Genomic DNA, 23,548 nt, shown 5'->3' on the forward strand with positions numbered 1-23,548 from the left:
CGCGTTAATGATTTCGGAGGCGAACGAAACAGCTTGTGGGTTGTTTTTTTACGTAAAATAACGGCACTAGTTATAAAAACTGATTTCTTGAAGCCATGGTATCTGCTGCAATAAGTTTTGAACACTCACGGGAAACAATAAACAAAAACAAACAATCTACAGAAACGAAAACAATTTATTAACTTTATCAAGATTTATAAAACAGCTAAATTTTTGACAGAAAAACAATAACAACGAGGTGTGAGGTTTCGCTTTCTTCTTTTTATCTCACGTATTGAAAAATAACATTTCTCCTCGCTCTAAATGTACGCAACCTAAAAAAAAACAGAAAACATTTTTATATAGTATATTATATTATATATATAGCAAAGTCTCTAAATACATTAAAATCCAGGCCTTTGACGGACGATATTTGGAGCCAAATTTCTAAACTACAAATATATATCATTTTTTGGGACAGAGTGCTCAAAAAGTGTTTACTAGATACAATATGCTTGATATAATTAGTAAAGTCATTTTGAGGGTTGTCTTTTTTTGGGGATTGGTAGTTCAGTCGGTAGAGCGTTCACTTCCTATTCATATGGGTTCAATCCCACATAACAGTTGTTGCTTATTGAACAGTTTCTGTGGCTCAAATGGAAGCTTTTTTACACTCTAGAACCGTCTATGTTGTACCTCCTGGAAAAAAATTGACAGGGTAAATTTATTGGAATTAATGAGGCTAAACACATAAAATATAGATCACTACTTTTTGTGGCCAAGACAACAGAATTGAAAGCACTGTTTTTCGTTTGGAAAGTACAAATTGTATTTAAAAATTTACCCAAGCTTGCCCTCATACTTATGGCTTTTTTGGCCAGTTGACACGCGCACTAATCCACCATACTGAACACAAAAGTTACGAAAAACACGAAATTTGATTAAGGTCTATTATGTGGTTTCACATTCTTAAAGGGTCATTCAAGAGTAGTTTTTACGTATCATAACTTAGCTATACCACATTATTGTAAGCTCATAAAACACAATGCAAAAACATAGGGTTGTAAAGAAAATGATGAAGCCCTGAATATTTTTTATTTTTTTTAAATATTTTTGTATATGTCCAAACTTAATCTCCCAAAAACAATAATTACATTAACGGTCGCCACTATTATCGAACAAAAGTCCACTTGGTCATTCGTGACTTCACACGTCATTAGCTCACTTCTTGAAAAATTTATTGCAAGGTTTAAGTGTTGAAGAATTTAACAACATGCAAAAGTAGGTAAAGTAAAAAGACGCTAGTAGCAACAGTACAAAAGTTTTTAACCACAAATGAGCAAATACCTAAAAGAATGAAGAGGTATATTTAAGAGGGTGTTGATAAGCCCCAAACGAACGCATATACAAGGGCGAGCTCGGGAAACTTTGCGAATAAAATTGGCGGTTGTCCTCCGAAATCGCCCGGAGCATTCCCAAAATGCAATTTCTTGTAACATACCATCATGCGGACGACAGTTGCAAGAAGGCGCTTGAAGAGAAAGGAGTTAATAAAGTTTATATGTAAGTTATTTATAAAGTAAATCTTATAAAAACCATCAAAAACAGTTCTTTTAAGAACTTCGCTACCACATAAAGTTTATTTTAATTTTTATAGTTTTTTGAACCATTGGTGGCTTATCGGCACCCTCATGTATATTTTCCCCTGTTAGTTTTGGATTGGTGACTTAAATTTATTTCCACGATACAACAAAAAAAAGAAGCAACTTGAGTTTTAGGAAATACTTAAAAATTGTATAATAAAATTTAAAAAGAAAGAGTTTTGTTAATACTTTTATGGATTGAATTTTCTTCTTCTCACTGTAGCTAGCTAGGTATTGATTCCATTGAAGGATGACAGCATTTTCCATGGTGGCCACAGGCACCACAAAGTAATTTAGTTAGCTAGCTAGCTACATCAAACCAACGAAAAAACGTAAAAATAACTTTCAAATCATCCATACCTTCGCAACTCACTTTTCTTCTGCTGTATGAAATGGATACCACAAACATGCCAATTCAAGCTGATAATTTGGTACTTTAAAATCTTCTTTTTAATGAAGCCATAAATATAACACGTTTTTGCGCATTATAAACGTTCAAATTAATGTAGTGTGCCTTCAAAGAAAAGGAACAAGCTTTCCAACTCGAAATATTAAGAGAAATAGCATGCCAGCTAAGCCAATTATTATAAGGATTTGGTATAAACTATGTATTTGTGTTAGGTCTGTAAAATACACGATAATTCAAATTAGCCGATAGCCGTTTTCTGATTGCTTGAGTGTACTTCCCAGTCTTTTACTCCCAGCAAATGGAAAATTGGGAAATCACAGGGGGGGGTACAAAGCCTATTTATTGGCATTTTTAGCTAACTTTTATTAGAGCTGCTCGGTCCAACCTTATTTGTTCTAGTAGACAAAAAAATAACCTACCTTTTTGTGAAAAAATATCATTCTTATTTCTTTACCCTGATTTTATATGATTTTTTTTCTATCGAAATTTTGAGAATCTCAATAATTCTCTTGGTATACCTCGCGTGTAGCAAATGTGCTCCACAATTTCGCTTTTTGCGAAGCTCAATTGCTTCGCAAAAATGACTGCTGGGTGTCAATTTAAAGGGAAACTCCAGTAAAAATCACTTTTTTCTTTTTTGTTATATACCTATATACGAAAAGCATAAGAAATCAAAAGAAAACTTACTTTACTTGTTTTTCTTATTTAAAATTGTTGTATAAGCCTTCGCATATTCAATTATTTTCTCATAAAAAAACAGACAGGCGCGATTTCATTTAGGACTGGACTCGATTATAAATAGTGACATCACATCGTGCAAAAAGTTTAGGCGAGCACAGAGAACGTTCATGTTAAGACCTATAGCTTACATTAAATCGCTTTTTGTATGTAATTTACATTTAAATCTTTACAAAATGGTTAGTTGATCTGCGTTTCGATGTACCAATCGATTAGAAAAGTGTAAAGAAGTAAGTTTTCACAGAATCCCGTCTGTGAAAAAGAAAGAACTCAAAAAAGGCTAAACAAAATACGTAGTGCAGGTGATCTACCAAGCGATCAAAGTTTTTATATTTGGTTAGCGCACTTCACAGATAGTTCTTTTAAAAGAGATCTCCAGGAAATAAACTTCTATATTAAAATAAAGGCTGCATGTAATGCTGATAATGCAGTTTCTAAAACAGCTTTGTCAAAACGACTACTTATAAGTCAGTAGCATCTGCAACGCATTTATGACCTACTATAATCATAAGAATGATTTTTATTTATACAATATTAATACCCCAGTTTTATCACGACCCGAATGTTATTCGATCTTTCGATCACGCATTTGAATGGTCCTCCATCACGGCGAAAATTTCAACGTTACATAAAATTTGTTTGCATTTGTGCGCAAAAAAGCGGAGGAAAAATATTGCTGAATTGTGAAGTAAAAATAAATTGGCTTGTAAAGTAAGAAATTTTTTTGAATCAAATGATAAAGTTTTTTGACGAAAAGAATGTTAAAAAAAGCGATTAAATATAATTTTTAAATCTTTAAAAAGAAAATATTTTTTGAGTCAGTAAAAGACACCTCGTCACTTTGCATCATTATTAATTTCTCCCTTGTGGCTGTAGCTTTGTAAAGTATTTTTCATGAAGAGAATTATCAGATTCTATGTTTTCTAAGTTATAATCTTGGTCCTTATTACAAGACGTCTTATCAAAGAACAATGTAAGCAGTAAGTAAACAAACTTATAGAAGGTGTGCTACTGAGCTTATGGACTTTCTGCACGATGTGACATATGCTTATTTATTCGGACCTAGTCCTCTCGACTTTACGCGCCTTGCAAATTTATTCAAAATTGAAGATGTTCACAGACCCGATAAAGGTATAAATAAAGATTTTTAACGATTGTAAAAGGTTTATTCTGACATATTTATGTATTGTCTTATTAAAATAACATTTTTTTCGAATATTTTTTTTCACTGGAGTGCCACTTTAAGTTATTTCAAGCAAGATATTTCTACTTTTTATCCAGGGTCTCATGAAATTATCTCCTACAATGTACTAGAATTTATTGCTTTGACCAGTAATTGTGTTTTGGTGTCTGCGGCCTATCAATAAGAAGTGACCAATCGTTCTCGCATATGCAAAGAGGTTCCCAATCTAATAAATAAGATAAGCCATTACTGTATTTTCCGGTATATAACCCGCACATCGTATAACCCGCAGCTCAGCTTTTTCAGTGAGTTATATACTAGATGCTATCAGATAGCCCAGGAGGATTTAATTTGGTGAATACAAAAAATGTTTATTTTGACGAATGACAAAAACAAATAGATTTTATTTATAAAACTTGTTTTTAAACACCTATCAAATAGTATAAAATAATTTAAAACTTTTTAACTCATGAAATGTACAGAGACATTTTTGAAACACACCCTGCCTTCAAAAAAGTGACTTCATTTACAAAATCTCATTCGATTTAATTATTTTCCACAAAGTCCCCGTTGTTGATTTATTTTACTTTATTTAAGCCATTTTTAAGTTAAACTTTCGTCTTTAAGATGTAATATCTAGAGAATCGTTGATTTTTGGAAAATAAAAAAAATTGCTTTTTGATTAACATGTTGGCTTCAGCACAGTAGCACTCTCCCTTGTAGATCTTCTGTGGTTTTGTTAAATAGATTTGAAATGTAATAGATGGTAAACAAAAAAAAAACACTATGAAAAAGTGTTTTAAAGATTTTTTAAAATATTACACCTTTCAAGCATACTATGATGATGGTGATACTTTCACACGTCTGAGGCGATGAATATTCAGAAAGTTGTCGTTTTAAATTTTATTATTCGCAAAGAAGTGACTGAAAATACCATAGAAATAGAACTTTATAAGTTGTTTAACATTTTTTGTGACTTGCAGAAACAGAACAGAATGGCATACCTTTTTAGAACTGAAATTTATTTTTCAAAGTTATACTCAAGAGGATGATAATTGTTAAAAACATTCTCAACTCTTATTCAATTTAAAGTGTGAAAGACCAATTAGAAAAAAAGTACCGTATTTTCCGGTATATAACCTGCACATCGTATAACCCGCAGCTCAGATTTTTTAGGCAGTTATAGACTAGATGCTATCAGATAGCCCGCATCTTCGTATAACCCGCATAAAATTTCAATCAATGTGTTTTACATACCCGCACCTTTGCATAACCCGCATCGTGTTAAAAAAAAAATTTCAGCGTATTTTTACTTACCCTACTCATTTTATAAACATGTGCGTGTGTTCTGTTTTTTTCAAGATGGAGACAAGTGGGGGACTTTTTAAGCTCGTGAACCCAAAACACGAGAACCGAGTGTCTGAACTAGCGACTCTCTCAGTCTTAACTTCCTTGTCTCCGATTGCCGAAATAATGTTGCAAAAATGAAATAAGTTTATTTTTATAACATGCTGTGAGAAAATGTTCAAAATGTAATTATTGTTTCAGAGGTTCTTAACCAGTTTTTGTGGACATTACAACGCAAGTTATACAGTATACTGATTAAAGTTGTTTTCACAAAAAATTTTGTTTCTTATTTTCTAATGCTAACTGCGCTGAAAATAAGAACACTGATTTTCTGTTAAAAACGCTTTCAATCTACCTGTTCTATTCTATTTTTCTTTTTTTCTTTGCACACGCAACTTTACTCATAAGAAGTTATTAATATTAGTTGAATTATTTGCCAATATTGAAATTAAAAACTTTAAAAAGAAACGTTTTGACTTATAATTTTGTCTAAACTATGGCCTTATGATAAATTAACATATAAATATTTTACGCAATCATTTATAATGAGCTGCACTTAATAAATAAGGTTTTAATAACAATTTCTTTTAATAAAAACAACTTTTCAGAAGCAAATGTTATAAAACTTGCTCACATTTTCAGTCGGAACTTCATTAAATATGTATATACAAGTGAAATACGCTAACGGAAAGGGTTATTATTGTCATTTTGGCAAAATATTTTATCTTAATCAATTCACCTTTATAATATCTATGCATTGGTAAAGTTTGAATGCACATCCCTTAACAGGTCTAAAATTACTGATGACAGAAAATTTCCAATTTTGCCATTACTTAAATATGACATCATAATTTACGCAGCATAATTAAATCTAAAATTCTTTAAATGAGAATATCTTGAACGGAAAAAATTTAAAAGGACTTGTTAACAAACTTTTTAAGCTCTATAATATAAGTCCAACATAATTTTACACATCAGGTTCCCTTTAAGGTACAGTCTGATTGCAGAAAAGTGTTGCATAAGTTTAACTATTGCAGTAATTTTTTATTGTTAACTTCACTTTAAACACAATATATATTGTTTGGTTAATAAAAATAATTTTGACAGTATTAAATTTATATTATGTTAAATTAACTTAACGTGGAGAAAAGAGTCCTAAAAATAAAAAGCTGTGTTAAACAATCTTTTCTTTATTTTTTCTCTCTTTTTTTATAGTTTGTTGTGCTTTTGATTTTGTTTTGCAAAGTTTTCATTTTTAAACTTAACCCAATTCTTGTTATCAATAGTGAAGCTGTTCCTCTGAATAGGTTGTGCTGTTTTGAATTCCTATCATTTATATATGATTTCCATCAGTGTTTTAAAAAACTTTTCAATACTCACCTTAATTATTAAACATATAATATTGCGCCTAGCATAACAAAGATGTAAAAACAGTTGAAATTTTTATTACTTGCAGTCGAGAGAGTTGAAGAGAAGAAAAAGAAAAGTACGTGCTAGTTTTATTTGATTTATTTATTTTTTTAGATTTGTTTTTATTTCCAGTATTTTAATTGTAATCTTTATTGTGCTGATGAAGAATTGAATAATTGTTGTATAGTTTTTACAATGCTCTACTATATACTTTGCAAAGACCTCAAAAGTATGTGTTTCCTAACCCTTAAATTTAAAGAACTTAGAAAAGTATTCAAAATATTTTTACTTTTTCACTTTGAAATAAAAAAAATAAATAAATAAAGAAAAGAGAAAAGAAAAAAGAAAAACGAATAAAGCGAAAAGAAAGTGTTTTGGGTTAGTTTTTTTAAATAAAATGAAAAAAAAGATAAAATAAACAAAAAGTTATCAAAAGAGAAGAAGAAAGAACAAGTGTTGATTAACTTTTTTCTGTTGTATTCTAACTACGAGATTTTAATTTATTTCCAAAATTACTATATGTGCAGATGTTCTTTGCATGTATATAATAAATATGGTGTTGTTTCCGCATATCCATTTTACGATTGCTTGTTATTAGAAGTTTAAACACCATAAAAGATGTCTAAAAAAAGTCATTCTGTTCCTGTTGTTTTTAATGGTTTAATTTTTGGTTTACAGGAAACTTAACATTAACAAACTCTTTAAGGGTACTCGAATGTCCCCTTTCTCACTAAATTGAACTTTATTTATTAAATTTAAAATCTTCCAGGGGTACCCAGATTGTTTGTTCTGTATTTTAATGCTTTTAATAATTGTTTTGTAAGTTCTATGAAAATCTGGTAGATAAGCTGCAGTTTTTCAAATTTAAAAGGTAGAAAAAGTGATTATACATTTTACATTATATAAATAGACTGTGTGTTTTTAATCAAAAAATAAATTTATATATATTGTAAATTTGAATCAACATGGAAATATTATGTGTGTGAGTATGTTCAACTCTTCCAACCTTGGTGAATCATTTATGTAGAGAATTGTGAATAAATTATGCATAACTTATTATTTCAAGTTGTTACACTCATTTCCATTTTAATTTACTATTCGTGTTTCGTTGAATATGAGCTGGCGACATTCACTTATCATCTAACACGAACATTTTTGAATTAAGAATAGTCATACAATTTTCTAAGCAACTGACATGTATGTCAATATATATTTAATGCAATCGTGTGCATATGTGTTATTTATGGACACGTATAAATTGTTTCAGATATATTGACTGACAAAATACCTGCTGGTGGCATTCACATCAGTAAAAAGTGGAAGTTTTGAATGAAATGATGTTATCATGTTGACGTCCTGATAACCAGAAGAATAACAAATGTCAGTTTCTTTTCACATATTTTTAAAATGCTATGTAGAACAATTTACCTGTTTATGTTTTAGCAGCCAGAAATTAAAACAATTTGTATAATCCAACTTTGATGAGTGGAAAAGGAGAGCTTTTTTACATTGTGCATTAGGGATCGTCTCATAATGTTCGTACGTAGTTCGTATAATTCGTATAAAAAACTTCGTATCGATTTATTAAATCTTTCGTATCATTTTATTTTTAATACGAACTTTTTCGTATCATCAAAATTACAAGTTCGTATAAAGTTCGTATCATTTAAAATAAAGTTCGTATGTAGTTCGTATCATTTTTAAAGAAGTTCGTATAAAAATTTGCTTCTACGAAGTTCGTTTATTATAATTGGACTATTATCTATAGTTTTATATTGAAATTTTTTCAACAATTATAAAGTTCGTTTCGTTATACGAACTTCGTTTATTCTAATTGGATTTATTATCTAAGGTCTTTAAGGATCGTCTCCACGGCATCGTAGAAAGCAAAAACATCTCTGTAGATCGTTTAAAACTCATGAAAACAGGATCGTAGAAAGCGAAAAGATCACTGTGGAACGTTTAAAATTCATGAAAACGGAATCATAGAAAGCGAAAGAATCGCCGTAAATCGTTAAAAATCATGAAAACGGGATCGTAGAAAGCGAAAAGATCGCCGTAGATCGTTTAAAAAATCATGAAAACGGGATCGTAGAAAGCGAAAAGAACGCCGTAGATCGTTTAAAAATCATGAAAACGGGATCGTAGAAAACGAAAAAATCGCCGTAGATCGTTTAAAAATCATGAAAATGGGATCGTAGAAAACGAAAAAATCGCCGTAAATCGTTAAAAATCATGAAAACGGGATCGTAGAAAACGAAAAGATCGCCGTAAATCGTTAAAAATCATGAAAACGGGATCGTAGAAAACGAAAAGATCGCCGTAGATCGTTTAAAAATCATGAAAACGGGATCGTAGAAAGCGAAAAGATCGCCGTAGATCGTTTAAAAATCATGAAAACAGGATCGTATAAAGCGAAAAGACCGCCGTAGATCGTTTAAAAATCATGAAAACAGGATCGTATAAAGCGAAAAGATCGCCGTAGATCGTTTAAAAATCATGAAAACAGGATCGTATAAAGCGAAAAGACCGCCGTAGATCGTTTAAAAATCATGAAAACAGGATCGTATAAAGCGAAAAGATCGCCGTAGATCGTTTAAAAATCATGAAAACTGGATCCTATAAAGCGAAAAGATCGCCGTAGATCGTTTAAAAATCATGAAAACGGGATCGTATAAAGCGAAAAGATCGCCGTAGATCGTGTAGATTGAACCTATGAATATGCAATTTTACTAGTCTTTTCAAAGAAGTCAACCTCGTATATTTTACTTTTTTTATTTCTGGTTTCGTTTAAAGTGCGTATTATTTCTTTTCGTCTTTAAAAAAAATTGTTTAATTCTTTTGTTTCTGGTTTCGTTATTATGCGCAATCACGCCGGTACTTTTGAAGTTCGTTTCAAGATCGTATAGCAATTTACTTTGTTCAAAGTTCGTATCATTTCATTTTGTACGGTAAAAAAAACTTCGTTTAAGTTCGTATCATATATTAACAAAGTTCGTATAAACTTCGTTTACATTTTTTATTTTAAACGAAGCACTTCGTATGACATTCGTTTCACGAAACGAAGTACTTCGTAGCGTTCGTATAATTATACGAAAAAAACATACGAACATTTTGAGACGATCCCTTAATGGGATATAGGTTCTTTCTTAAAGGGTGCCTTTTAATATTTTTAAAGTGTGTGAAAGTATACTGAAGCAATGTTTCCCAAACTAATGTGATTAGTGATGAATATATATTACTGGTATATTATAAGTATTATCTAGTGAGAGTTGGTGGAAAGTCCATTGACATGCACAAAAAAATTTTTAAACTTCTCTTTTTTATATAGCAATCAATTTGTTAACTTTTTTGACAGGCGGGAATCAAATATGTAACAAATAAATATCAAAATTAATCACATGCAAAATTTACGTAGTAAAATGAATTACTAAGCAAATGAGACAGTAACATTCACATTGTACAGTACATACTAGTAGGCTTAGCAAATTGTTATAATAGATAAGAATTTCGTAAGAGATAGCGAAGCATTAGTGTTTTATACGATGATAATCATTTTGAAATAAAATCAACTTTATGTTAAAAAAAAAAATAATTGTCAATTATGCACAAAATATTTCTTTAATCTGTTTTTTGGTTAATAAAAAGAGTTTTGTTGGTGTGTTAAAACCTTTTTTTTTCTTTAAAATACTATTCCACCTTATACCACAGTTAATTAGTCACAGTTAAAACAACAACCATATGTTGTAAATATTTTATTATTTGTTGTAGTTTAAACTTTTCTTCTATCATATATAAAAAAAGAAGTTACAGAACAGTGTGTGTGATGTATTTTATTTCAAGTTTCTTAATTTTTGCTGCAATAATAAATGTTTTTGAGGAAGGAAGAATTGACATTTCATATCTTTATTATTATTATGTTTTATGGCTATAATACTTACGTGTTTTTTTAATACTCCTAAGAACCTGTCAAGTTTTTTGCCAATTATCATTTAAAGTTTAAATTGAGAAATTGACATCTCCATTGTAGTGGTCATTTATAACAAGTGGGTTTATAATGTAGTTCCCAAAACAATCTTAAAATCTCATAAAAATTGTTCCAAATTACCCAGGAGATGTTTTTAAACCCTGTATAATTTTTGTTCTAAATATGACTTTCCTTTTAATTATAAAGCAATGTTTTCATTATTCAATCAGCGTGATGCAGTTGTTCATAGTTTGTATATATTTCCTATAGTTCCTGTCCAAACTTAAATTTCTATTTCTGTTGTATAAAGTATATACTTCATATTTTCATACCTGTCATCTATTTTTACATGTCTGTGATAATGTTATTATTTGTTTCTGTTTGTTTGCTCAGATGGTTGTGTTGACGTGATAAAATTGAGTTTCTTTGTAAACTGCTTGAAAATCATGCGTGTTTACACATTTACTATTGATAAAATCTTTTAGCTTAGTAATAGCACCATTAGGAATATTAATGTTATTGAAATTTATATTGAGTCTTATATAATTTCATCTGGTGAGTTATGTTTTTTTTTGTTATTGTTTTTTTTCTTACTTATACATCATGTTATTACTTTTAAAGAAGTATTTAAGTAAAGTATTTCAAGTTGTACAGAATAGAATGAATAATACATACTACTTACATGAATCAAAGCTTTCTTTATAGGTGCTTATACATCTGGTCTAGAAAATTAAGAAACTTTCGTTTAAACGAGATTCATTACAGAAGATATATTTGCCTTGTTTAAATGTTTATGGAAGAAAATTGAGACTTTTGAGTATAACAGGATCTTTAAAAAAACGTGAATGTTTTTAAGCTTTGTATTTTGGGTGCTTCAAACAGACAATTTAATAAAGAGAATTTAAAGAGTGATTGATGCAGGTTAAGCAATGTCAATAATTAGTTGACATCACAGAAACTATTCTTCCTGTTATATGGTTGAAGCATGTGTTGGTAGACCTTAAGGTGTAAAAAAAAACAGAATAGAAATCTCAATACTAGTGTAAAAGTAGCAACTAATTTCAATAATTTGAAACATCTGCATGAATATACAGAAAAAGAAGAAAATTATATATTAGCTGTTCTGTACTTTCACAGCTTTTAAATATATCTTCTTTTTTGAAAAAACTAATAATCACAAAATAGTGAAACCATATTGCAAGAGAAGTTATACAAAGCAGAAGTGTTAGATACTTTCAGGTATGCTGGTAGGGAGCATGTAAAAATATTAGTGGCTACATAGCAACACTCTATTGATGGCAAGTGAATATTTTATAAGCAAGTTTTTTTATCTTTATCTTTTATAATTTAATATTCCTGTATAAAACAAGCAAAAAGGCTTTCAGAAAATTATGTTTATTTAATAAGTTTGTTAAGGATTTGTATGGGTATAAATTATGTAGATCTCTTCTCAATCAATTGAATGAGACATGTATTTTGGTTTGAAAAAGAATCTTGTTTGTAAGAAGTTTTCATAGGGGCTATAAATGTTATCATAAAACAAAGTGCAAACTAATATTCACCACAAGTACACTTACCTGTCATCTGCTTGGACCTGTTTACATTGTAACAAAAATGTGGTTTGTATTGTTTATTCTTTGTAAAAAGTTACAGCATTGGTTTTGCATACTGACAAATGGATTTGTTAGATGTAATGAGAATGTGATTTATGGAGTTACTGAGAGGTGAAGCTAAACAAGTTCTTTTGTATAGGTATTTTAGGGCTCAACGATAGCTCAATGCTGAATAGATTAAATGTGAGTTTGTGCAGGTTTTGGAGGTTTTATTTACAGTGAAATCAAAATATTTTGGAAGGTCGTAATGGTCTACAGTACCTGTGAATGACCAGTGTCTATACTTGCCACGTGAATGAGAGGTTTTTGCATAAGAACAACAAAGGAAAAAACTGTAAAATCATATAAAATCTTGTAAAAAAAAGTCAAAAATATCTAAGATAAATCAAATATTTAAAGAATATGATTTTAATAAAAAAAACCTTTTATTTTTTTTTCACTGTGTGATTTCCGTGTAATTTACGTAACTGAACTAATAAAGTGTTTGCTGTCCTACTTGTGATTTATACCACAGGATGTTAAGACAAACTTTCGCTGATCTAGTCATACTTCTTTTGTAACAGCTTTTATGATGACATGATGACAGTAAAGGTTATTGCATGATTGGTTAGCCATGTTATTAATTATAATTAGCGTATGATGTTTCACAAATTAGGTCAAGGAATTACATGCTTACGGATATAATGTGGTTTTGTATGGAAAGTTTTAAATTAATATGACTATCGTTCTGTAACCTGCTGTGTGTGTTGAGGCAGCATTCGTGTTTTTCTTTAATCCTTGTCATATAATAAAGTTGATACTGAAACGTCCAACACTAAGGTATAGTAGATTAAAATTAAGAATATTTATTTATTTTACTCTTTTACGTTGCACAAATATTTTTATTTTCTCTATAATGTATGATTCATTCTTTATCTTAGTTATAATGTTGTTGTTGTTGATGTTGTTAGGAATGAGAACCTTTTAGAACTTTCTGCATGCATAATAGAGCAGTAACAATACAAAAAATAAAATTCTCTCCGTATTCTGTTTTTGAATGGCTTCTGAATATTTGCTACTTGATAATTTTTATGTTTATTTGTTTCTTTATATTTCATAACTTTTAAAATGAGATACTAGAAAAATGTTTTGTTTGTAAAGTCAACAACCTCAGGATGGATCCTGTTTTTAAATTTTTTGTAAACATTTTGTTTTTTCGAACGTATGATGTTTATTTCTTGAAAGGTATGGTACATGAATTGTACTTTGTACTATTGGCTTTTTGCGAATTATTAATAACCAAAGTTTTCTTTTTATATTACCTTTGGTAACAAAACATTCCCCATCAATTCTTAATTTTTGTGTGATATGTTTTACAGATATTTCCCAACCCAAAAATAAAAGTGAAACATTGAAATAATTTTTGTGTTATGATCCATCAAAACAGTAACAAGTAACAAAGAACAAGGAACAAACCAACACCTACAAAAAGGAAAAAAAATGGAACTCATTTTGTTTTTTCTCTTTCTTTAAATATGTTAACATTTGATATTCATTTGCTTAAAAAGTATTTTTAACAATAGTATTGTTGATAAATTACTTGAATGCAGCTGCTGGTTTAAGAATAATTTGAAAGCTAATAAAAAAAACACAGAGATTCTATTTGTTAAAATTTGCAAATACAAAATCTTTTAGTTAATTATTTATATCATCTGGTTTCTATTCAGAATTTTTTTTTTGTAAATCATGCAATTTACTTTTTAGTCACTAGCCTGTAAAAATGTACATTTTGCTACCAAAACAATAACAATGTGAAAACCAGGCTGGTGCTTTTTTAACAGATGTTGACGTAATTAAGCATTGATAAAATAGTACTATTTTCTTGTTGTTTCTATCTTATTTTCATTGTTTCCAAGGTTTTTATTTGATTCACAAGAGAGATTTTGATCAAGCATGGTGCTTTTCTATCACTGCATGTCCTTTAGTTGTATAAAGTTATCTTATATTTTACCGTGTTTTTTTATATTCTACTATCGTGTTTTAGTTATAAATGTTTGAGTTTTATTTGCAGTATCATAATCATTTTCTTGCATTTGTGCTTTTCATGTGTCATGCTGTTATGGTGTAGTGTTACTCATCAGCCGTTTTAAAAGTTTAAATGTTAATTTTAGCAATAAAATGTGTAGGTTATTGTAGCTTAGTTTAGTTTTTGTGTAATTTCTTGTTTGTGTATCATTTTTGACCTTATAGTTCCTGTTAAATACTATGAACTGTAAGGAGAGTTCCAATTTATGTCTCTTTGTTAACCTGGCAATTGCTTAGCTGGACCTACTGTTCTGCATTACTGCCTACAACTTTGATTATGTTTCAGCATTAATCTGTGTTTGTTCTTTTTTTAAAATATCCAGATGCTAAACTATTTTAAGTGAAGTAAATCCTAATTTAATCCCATTCATATTATCCTATCTTTATAGGAGAATATAAAACATCTTCTATAGTTTGTTTTAAATTACATATCATTTTATTTAATTGCATCACGAGTGATGTTTCTATTAAACTTATTCCATTGCCATTTTGTTCTGACCATTAATCTAATTAATGACATTGTCAGGTATAATTAGAACATAATGCTCCCTATAAAAGAGATAATAACCAAGATGAATTCCCTCTCTCTGCTACTGAAGTTTTAGAAGGTGACGTCAATGTTTGAGGACAACATTAAATTTTATCTTTGTGAGGGTTAAATAATATAAGTTTTTGGTTTGTATTTTTTGTGATATGCATTGATTTCTCAATACTCTTAGATGTAAAGTTATTTTCGGCGACACAGTAAATTTAGTTACACATACTAACATTCTCTTATGTTAAGTAAATTATAATAAAAACATTTTGTGTTGAAGTTGTATGTTTTTGTTTTTCTGTATACATGAAGTAAATCAAAAAATATTTCTCTTTTTTTTTTACAAATAACATGAAACATCTTTACTGCAATACAACTTGTATGCAAACAAGCTTACTGTATATAGACATTTGATATATTTGTCAGATTAAAACTTTCAGGCATTGGTCATTTTTAAGTAGCTTTATTATTAATATAATTCTTTTATCATATGTGATATTAATATTTTTATTCAAAACATTGTTTGCATAGATCCTGTTGTTATATGCAGACCTTTAAAGAGCTTAGGAGCTTTTGTTTTTGTTAGTTTCATTAAGTTGTGTGTTTAGTTTGTTTTGATTTCATTTTTGTTAAGATGGTTGTGTTGATCTTTTGACATCATGGTTTTCAATCTATTTACCTCTGTTAGGTTTTGTACGAGAGTGTCAATATACCCTTTCAAGCAGCTAACACAACGACAACATTGTCTGACACAAACTGGTTTTATATTAGTTGAAAGGTTAATTAGCTCTTTTAAGTTGTCTGTGTGCTCATACTGGTAATTTTTTTAACTGTTGACTGAATGTTAGTAATTTTGAAAGCATTTAATTTTTGTTGTTATAATGTGATTGGTGTGATTGTTTTTGTTTTTTTGATAAAGTAAAGTGGAATTGATTTGTAGTACAAAAGTAGAATAGATTAGTTACATATTTTTTGTTTTGTATGAAACACACATTTTAAGTTCAGCCTAGTAAGTCTTCGGTATAAAGAAGATATGCTTAAAGTGTATACCTCTAAAATGGTTTTTAGCAAGAGAACTTTGTGTTTATACAAAACGTTGTGTTTCTTATTAAACGCTGTGTTGCAATTGCATAAAGGAAAGTCTGCGAGTTGTTTATTTATTTATTTTTTCCTTATGTTCTATGTTTCTCCTTTTTCTTCTTAAATTTCATATTTATATGATAAATATATTTATATGTCGTGAGTATTTTAAGGTAAGGCAACTTGTTTATCTCAAAGCATTTCTTTATCACTAAAAAATGCACCATTTTTTAGATATTACAGTCGAAAGATGAAAGAGTTAAAAATTAACATTTTAGAAAGGTAATAAAATAAAGCAAAAATTAATGGATAACTCAAAAATGATTCAATTTTTTACAAGTTAAAAGTTTTAAAGTTATTTCTATACCGTTTGATAGAGTGCTTTTTCACTGTAAAAACCACCATTTAAAAAATCATACTCAAAAGGATATAAGTTATTCTTAATCTAAAACCTCTAGCCAATATATTTTAATAAATTGACTTAATTATTTCTATAAAATAAATTGACTTCTATTATTAAAACAATTAAAACTTTTCTTTCCTTTTTGAATAGTTTTCAAGGGTGTTAATCCTTCATCATCACAAATATTTAATTGATGTATTATCAAGAGTATGATACTGCCGCCTCCTCATTGATGTGTTGACATGCAATTTTACAACAGTGTTTACTATGTAATGAGTCAGGTGTTTTTTGATACACAAAACTTCTGTGTTTTTATGTTAATAGTCGTAAATAAACTAAATGTTATTTTTGTGATGGCGAAAGATGTCCAGTTGTATGTAAAGTTTACCATAAAATACATCTTTTAATGAAACTACATTCAGTTGTTTAATGTGATGCAGAAAACATAGATGAAGTAGAGAATTTATCACATTCAGCTTTGCAGACATTTTTATTCATTTGTGGTTTAGTTACTAATTGACTCAAGGAAAATTCACACGAGGAGTACCAGTCAGTTAAAGTATTTACATGAAAAACTGTGAGGGTTAAAATTACCATTCTTATTCAGGGACCAAAATAATTTTAGCTTTTTTCTGTTCATTTCTTTGTTTAGCAGTTGATAGTATATCTTTTAAATCTTTATATATCTTTAATATATATTTCTATCTAAACATTGTCGTTTTTACTAACTTAAAAAACTATAGTTAAAACATCAGCCTAGTCTAAAATTTGACTCTAGTCATTCAGGGACCTAAATAATTTTGTTCATCACTATTCGATTAATATCAAGATCATTAAATTCAAATTAATTGTATATAACAGCTTTTATGTTTTCTACTTAACTAATTTAACTCTATTTTCCCAAAAAAGCTTGTTAGCACATGTTGTAAAAGTGGACACGTTTAATTGAAAGTACAGAATAATAACTTATTGAAAAAGATAATTAGCTGGTATTGTTTTATTTATTATTTTAATGACAAGTTAAATACCAGTGCTTAATTTAGGCTCACCATCAACATTATTGAGGTCTACCATGTAAAAACTGACTGTTTGTAATTCTTAATGATGTGATGTTGAAGTGATGTTGGGTTTGTATTTTAAATATTTAGGTTGATATTTCAAGTTTAGTTTCATAGTCAACTAACAAATATATATGTATCTTGTAAGATTTTAAAAGTAGTTCTCTACCTAGCTTGATTTTTAAAATTATATCACAGATAGATTGTCCACGTTTCGTGATACTTGTCACGTTGCAGTACTATGATATGAAATTTCTTTTTAGAGAGAACAAATTGACATAGATACTACGAACAAAAGTGAAAGTTCGAAGGAAACTAGAGAGGAACAGCGAGAGCTTGATATGAAGGCTACAGCCACTGTTCCGCCATTTTTAAATTTCAGTGTGCGAAATCACCATCAAGAACAAGCAAACACAGTAACCACATCCGCTGAAGGTGGTTTTGCTGCAGCGTTGAGAAAGCTTGCACAACAAGCCCCAGGCTTCCCTGCACCAGTATCGCATCGCGAGATGAGACAAAAATCACCGCCAACAAAAAATGGTGAGTGTTGTCTTTTTTTTGAAAAATAAAAAAGTAATGATAATTATTGTTAAGCATGAGTTTGATATTAATTTATTTTTGCAGCTGAAATGATATCTCCAGTGCTTCTTCCACATCATTCAATGCACCCTGGATCATACATTAGTGGAGCACCTATTATGGCACCCATTCCTCATAGCTTTCCAAACTCTGAGAAAACAGAGTTATTGATGAAATCGCCTTATGGTATTTTTTATTTTATTTTATTTATATATATAATTATATATAATTAATATTATATAATTATATTTATACTGGTTCTGATCTTTTCTGTTTCATCGTTACCTTTATTTTCAATACAGAGAGGTCTATGAAGCATATTATTGTTTTTTTTTCATAGGTCATTCTCATGAATCACATAAGGAATTATCAAGTCGCCCACCTGTCCCTGGAATTTTTCAATTTCATGAAAGAGGTACCAATATCTTGTAATTTTTTGTTTGTTATTTTTTTCTGTTGTTACGCCCAAAATTTATTGTTGTACATTAAAAAGGTGAAGCATATTAATAAAAAGTATTTTAGAAATTAAAGTATAATATAATAATATTAATTAATTATAACATGATGTGAACTTAAGAGTAACAAGTATTCTCAACAGATGATACCATATATTGATAAGTGAATATTTCTATTGCATGTTCACCCATTATCATCCATTCATTCATTCATTCATCCATTCATTCATTAATTCATTTTCCTTCATTTTAAGCTTGTTTTATGCATAAAATTTCATATTGTACATTTATCCAAGCTAAAAAGTTGCTTGAAAAGTTGCATCAATATTTTGTGTATATTTTCTTTGCTAGAAGAGCATCATCATCATCGATCAAAAGAGAGATATGAACTTCATGCCAGGAAACCTTTTGAACAAGCTCAGTTTTCATCTGCAGCATCTTCAGCTGGTGTTGTGTTGAATAGTTCTTTGAAGGTACGTAATGGTATAGCTACACACATTTTGTTGTGACTAGAGAGTTTGATACTGTGTTGTTAAGTGGTAAAATATTTCAAACCATTTTCCCATTGTTATTTTTTAATTTTATTTTTTATTTTATTTTTTACACTTTTTCATGACTAAAATAAAATGTGAAACAAAAGATAATAGATAATATCAAGAAGAAAAATAAATATATAAAATGAAAATGCTGTTTTGAGTTTTTTAATGAAAAAGATGTTGTTTTTTTTGCTTCAATGATTCATGAAATCTCAGTAATAAGAATTGGTCTCCAGTGTATCGTTAGGTAGAGAAAAGAATACATTGCCACATGTTTTTTTAACAATGCTCTTCAGTGTGATGTGTGTTGTTATTATTCTAAACCACACTACGTTTGAAGTTTGATCTTATTTGTTCTTCTTCTGGTTAGTAAGACAAAGTAATTTGCCTTGTTTATTACTTTGGTTAAAAGGGATTGTTTTTGGAAAATGTTTAAATAAAAATCGTTGCATAAAACGTTAGAGTATTTAGTTAAGAACAATTTTATAAGAACACGAACCTTAGATATTGATTCAAATCATTGTTTTAAAATCTAAGAACAATCCAAGTCTGAAATTTCATGAATAAAAACAAAACGAAGCTGAATTCTTAGGTTGAAGTCTGAAGTTGTGTTCTTACTATCAAGAACGAAATAAGAACATATCAATCTGAAACATGCTCAAGAATTAAACACAACGGTGCTTTTTTGCTGGTTCTTGAATTATGTATAGCACAATTTTTTAATTTCTATCGTTCAATTAAATCAAAGGATTTGTATTTTTGCTGCTATTTACAGAAAAATATTTCGATTTTTGATGAGGTTAAATGTTCTTTTCTTTACTAAATCTCAGCCTCGATATTCTTGATAGATTCTGATCAAAACATTGCTTTATAGTCAATCTGTTGCAACGATCGAACCAAAAATTGCATAAGAACAAAAATAACTCTGTTGTTGTATTTGTTTTAAAAGATTTTCTCATTCATGTCCGAGGTGAAGTGCTCGGACTTAAAGATGGCTTGATTTAATGTACTTAAATACTTAAAATCCTTTTTTAAACTTTTTCCTATGATAAGGATAAATTGTGCATGCGGAAACTTATGCGGATGTACAAAGTTTTTTTGTCACTTCAGTAAGACAAACCAATGTATTGAACATGTTGTAATTACTGTATATTAGAAATATAATCTTTAATTATTTATACCATTTAAAACCTTAATAAGCTAACAGTATTGTATTATTGAAAAGAAAAAAAATTTATTGACTGAGAAAAGAATAGATTTTGTGGAGATGTATTTTCAATACAAAATCATTCTCCACTTTCAAAAGCAAAGGTGTAGTTTCGCACTGATGAGGAAAAAAAGGTAGAATAGTTGAATAATGGAGTGTTTTAACAAAATTCTGCACAAGTTCTGAAGCTGTTAGGTTTTGTACTGCTTTTAAAATTTAAAAAGAAAAGTTATGTATAGAATGCTAGAAAGGGAATGTTTTTGACGAATAATTTCGCTGCTTCAAATATTTTGTGTGTTTTCCAGGTGTATTTTATCTCCTTTTAATTTCAATTTAGGAGAGACCTTCAAGTAGCATAGGATTAGTACATCCACAACCTGCTCGAAAACACCACGACGAGGTAACATCAATTTTTACTCTTCTTGCAATCTATAAAAAAACAGTGTTGTGTTTTGTAGATAAAAAACCAGTATTTAAATCGTGTTACTGTTTTAAATTGTTCTACTTTTGACATGTTCTCTGACTGATGATTTGTAAACAACAGGTTATGACGTGTTTCTTAAACTTTCAAGCAGCATTAGATAGTACGTTGAAGTAGCATTAGAACATTAGACGTTTTTATAAGGAGTTAAAGCAAGCTTCTTCTATAGCGGCAACAGATGTAAATTTTTAAAAAGTGTTCATGTAAATAAAAAAACTTTCGGAATATCAAGACATACAAAAATATCTTGTATTTAGAATTGTTAATTTGGTTATGAAAAAACTGATATTTTTTAAAAAAAAAACGAGGCAGATCACTTTTTTGAAAACGAGGCTGCAGTGATGCAGTTTAACAATAATGTTTTTTTTAAAGAATTAAAACTAAAAACTGCTAAAAATTATGCTTTACCGGCTTGAAAATAATTTAAGAACACGTTTTGGCTACTTGTGTGGTTTTTTGGGCCGATAAAAAGTAAGAAAAAACGTTTTTTTTTGTGTGTGTGAAAAATAGATATGTTGATTGTGAACAACTGAATCCACTGTTAATTTTTAAAAATGTTCTTTTCAAAATTTTATTATTAACATCCATATCGCCTGATTTAAATTTTAACAATCACGACAAAAAAAGCAAAAAACACTTAAATTATTTTGATTATTAAAAAAAATACATTTGTTAAAAAATATAATACACAATATAAAAGATGAAATATATAAGTATGTAAATACTACGCGTTTATCACTTCATATAACATACAGTATACGAACACACAAAAGAAATATTTTTATATCTGAACACATTCAAAAGCATGAAAAAATAACACATCATTTTACATCTGGTTCTTAAATCAGAACTTCTATTTTAAACTTTCAGCAAATATGTAAATACAACACTTCAACTGAGATGTTATCAAACTTATAGTTATGTTTGGTAGGTTTTAATAAAAAACATTTGCGGAGAAGAAATTGTATTTAGTTTTTTATTAATTATCTGAGGAAGGTGCAACAAGTCATTGGAACAGTTCACAAGTGTTTTTATTTTTCATTTTTCTCAGTTATTGTATTTTAAACTTCTAGACTTTACTGGCTTGTTGTATGTTACATTACGTGTTTTGTTGTTTATTTTTTTATTTATTTATTTGTTTTGTTTTGTTTGTTTTTAAATATAAGAAAAGCTCAATTCTTCTGCCCAACAAGAGTACAAGGCATTTAAATTTTAATTATAATAGTGTAATGCGATAATTGAAGCCAGTCAAATAATCTAATACAACTCTTTTCTCTCGGTTATTGCGTCACTTTTATTAAAACTATGATCTTCGAAATCTCTAAATATTCTTTTATAACATGCTGCTGTGAACTTGTTCGATTTATTCAACCTCTTTTTTGCCAAATCCACTCTATTATTTACAACATACCGCTATTTTTGAAATTTACTTTTTCCCCTAATGGACCACATGACATTTACGTGAGGGATCACCGCTGCTGATATCAGCATAAAAACTTAGTTTGCTAGCCTCGACTCTATATATGTCTTTATCATTTTAACGGGAGATGTAAATATATGGAAAATACTGGTTCTCTCATGTTAACATCATTCGTCAAAAAAGTGAGGAATATGAGTTAGTCTTTCTTGTAATCTTTACATCAGTTCTTTATCATCTTCTAAGCTCTCCTGATTATAAAGTGAACACGTGATCTGATAGCACACACCACAATTTCACGATTGCAAAGTATTGCGCAATCTAGAACAAGAACCCCGTTTTTTTCATTTTATTGGTCACGTTTCTGTCTGTCATTTTGATAGAGCCTCTTGTGGAGATTAAGCTTTGTTTATCTCATCTGTGAATAGTAGAAGTGGTTGCTATGACGACAATTCATCTCCATAATTATAATAAGTTTTTTTACATGCATGTTAATTATTTCCGTTACATGTAGTTAATTTTGAACGATAACGTTGTTCAAAAAGACCTGCTTTTATTAGATTTTTGTTATGTTCTTATCTTTTTTTATCTGATTTTACTATACTCTTAGTAATATAATTATAACTATGTTATATTTATTCGAGTTTTACCTTCAAATATTTCATAGTGATTTTTGCGGTACAAAATGTCTTACCTTTGTAGAGAGCTTTATCTCTGTTTAAATTATGAATATTTTTTCCACTCATGAAGAAAACGAATAAAGCAAGTCAATAATAATATATCTCTGCAATTTGATTGGTTATATCAATAATTATTCTTTTGTTAAGCGGAATTTTAATAACCAATCAAGATTCAGAAGTAGTTCTCTTTTGAGTGGAAACGAGCCTTTATGGTATATTAAGATGAAGATATTAATCTATAGTGGAAACCATGCTTCAACTTCGAGCATATAGCAATTGCAATTTTAACATAAACATGTTAAATATTTATTTTATAAAAAACGTTATGTTAGACACTTCAGTACAGTGTTATTCATAGTTTCAGCGAAGTTATGATGTTTTATCGAAACAGGTGCGGTTAAAAATTGACTGGCTGCTAAATGTTTATGTGTGATATTCTCCTTGTTTTGTTTGTTTGTTTGTTTGTTTGTTATTTTTCATAACAAGGCTGTTTACATTAAATTCTAATTAAACTCAAAATGATTTCAAATCCACTTTACTTGTCATCACGTGACAAAACTCATTTAAAACAACCCTAAAACAACTCAAAACCAGTTATTTCACCTCTTATTAACATGACTCAACACATCGTTTTACGACGATAAAATAGAAGATTTCGTAGGAGTAGAGGAAAATTATTTACCCTCCAAAATGATCCTAGGGGTGTGTTCACATAAAACTGATTCGCATAATACTTTTTAAAAATTTGAAAGTGAGAATATGAC

At 29.2% G+C, this 23,548-nt stretch overlaps 1 protein-coding gene and 1 long non-coding RNA gene across 9 annotated transcripts in view; one reads left to right on the forward strand and one right to left on the reverse strand.

Annotated features, from left to right (window-relative positions):
* Nucleotides 1-23,548, forward strand: part of LOC130614719 (uncharacterized) — a 33,250-nt gene that overhangs the window by 3,077 nt on the left and 6,625 nt on the right. Inside the window, exons 1-6 of one of the 5 annotated variants that reach the window (XM_057436161.1) lie at nucleotides 6,491-6,785; nucleotides 17,693-17,969; nucleotides 18,054-18,194; nucleotides 18,349-18,423; nucleotides 18,815-18,936; nucleotides 20,544-20,606. In XM_057436161.1, the coding sequence (XP_057292144.1) occupies nucleotides 17,771-17,969; nucleotides 18,054-18,194; nucleotides 18,349-18,423; nucleotides 18,815-18,936; nucleotides 20,544-20,606 (600 nt within the window). In that variant the 5' untranslated portion in view covers nucleotides 6,491-6,785; nucleotides 17,693-17,770. Of the gene's footprint in view, nucleotides 1-6,490; nucleotides 6,786-7,976; nucleotides 8,090-11,074; nucleotides 11,232-12,964; nucleotides 13,109-17,692; nucleotides 17,970-18,053; nucleotides 18,195-18,348; nucleotides 18,424-18,814; nucleotides 18,937-20,543; nucleotides 20,607-23,548 lie in introns of those variants that run through there. The other 4 variants (XM_057436162.1, XM_057436164.1, XM_057436163.1 and 1 more) reach the window with 4 other exon arrangements.
* LOC130614722 (uncharacterized) lies at nucleotides 158-12,562 on the reverse strand. Of its 4 annotated transcripts, none has more exons than XR_008975948.1 (3): nucleotides 12,254-12,562; nucleotides 11,359-11,398; nucleotides 158-2,136 (listed from the first exon to the last, which is right to left on the reverse strand). It is a non-coding gene; the product is annotated as an uncharacterized LOC130614722 (long non-coding RNA). The 4 variants fall into 4 exon arrangements; XR_008975945.1 differs by lacking the exons at nucleotides 11,359-11,398; nucleotides 12,254-12,562 and adding an exon at nucleotides 6,680-9,829 and having other exon boundaries at nucleotides 158-314; nucleotides 1,983-2,136; XR_008975947.1 differs by lacking the exon at nucleotides 12,254-12,562 and having other exon boundaries at nucleotides 11,359-11,772.

Source organism: Hydractinia symbiolongicarpus, chromosome 11 (assembly GCF_029227915.1).
Source record: "Hydractinia symbiolongicarpus strain clone_291-10 chromosome 11, HSymV2.1, whole genome shotgun sequence".
Taxonomy (NCBI): Eukaryota; Metazoa; Cnidaria; class Hydrozoa; order Anthoathecata; family Hydractiniidae; genus Hydractinia; species Hydractinia symbiolongicarpus.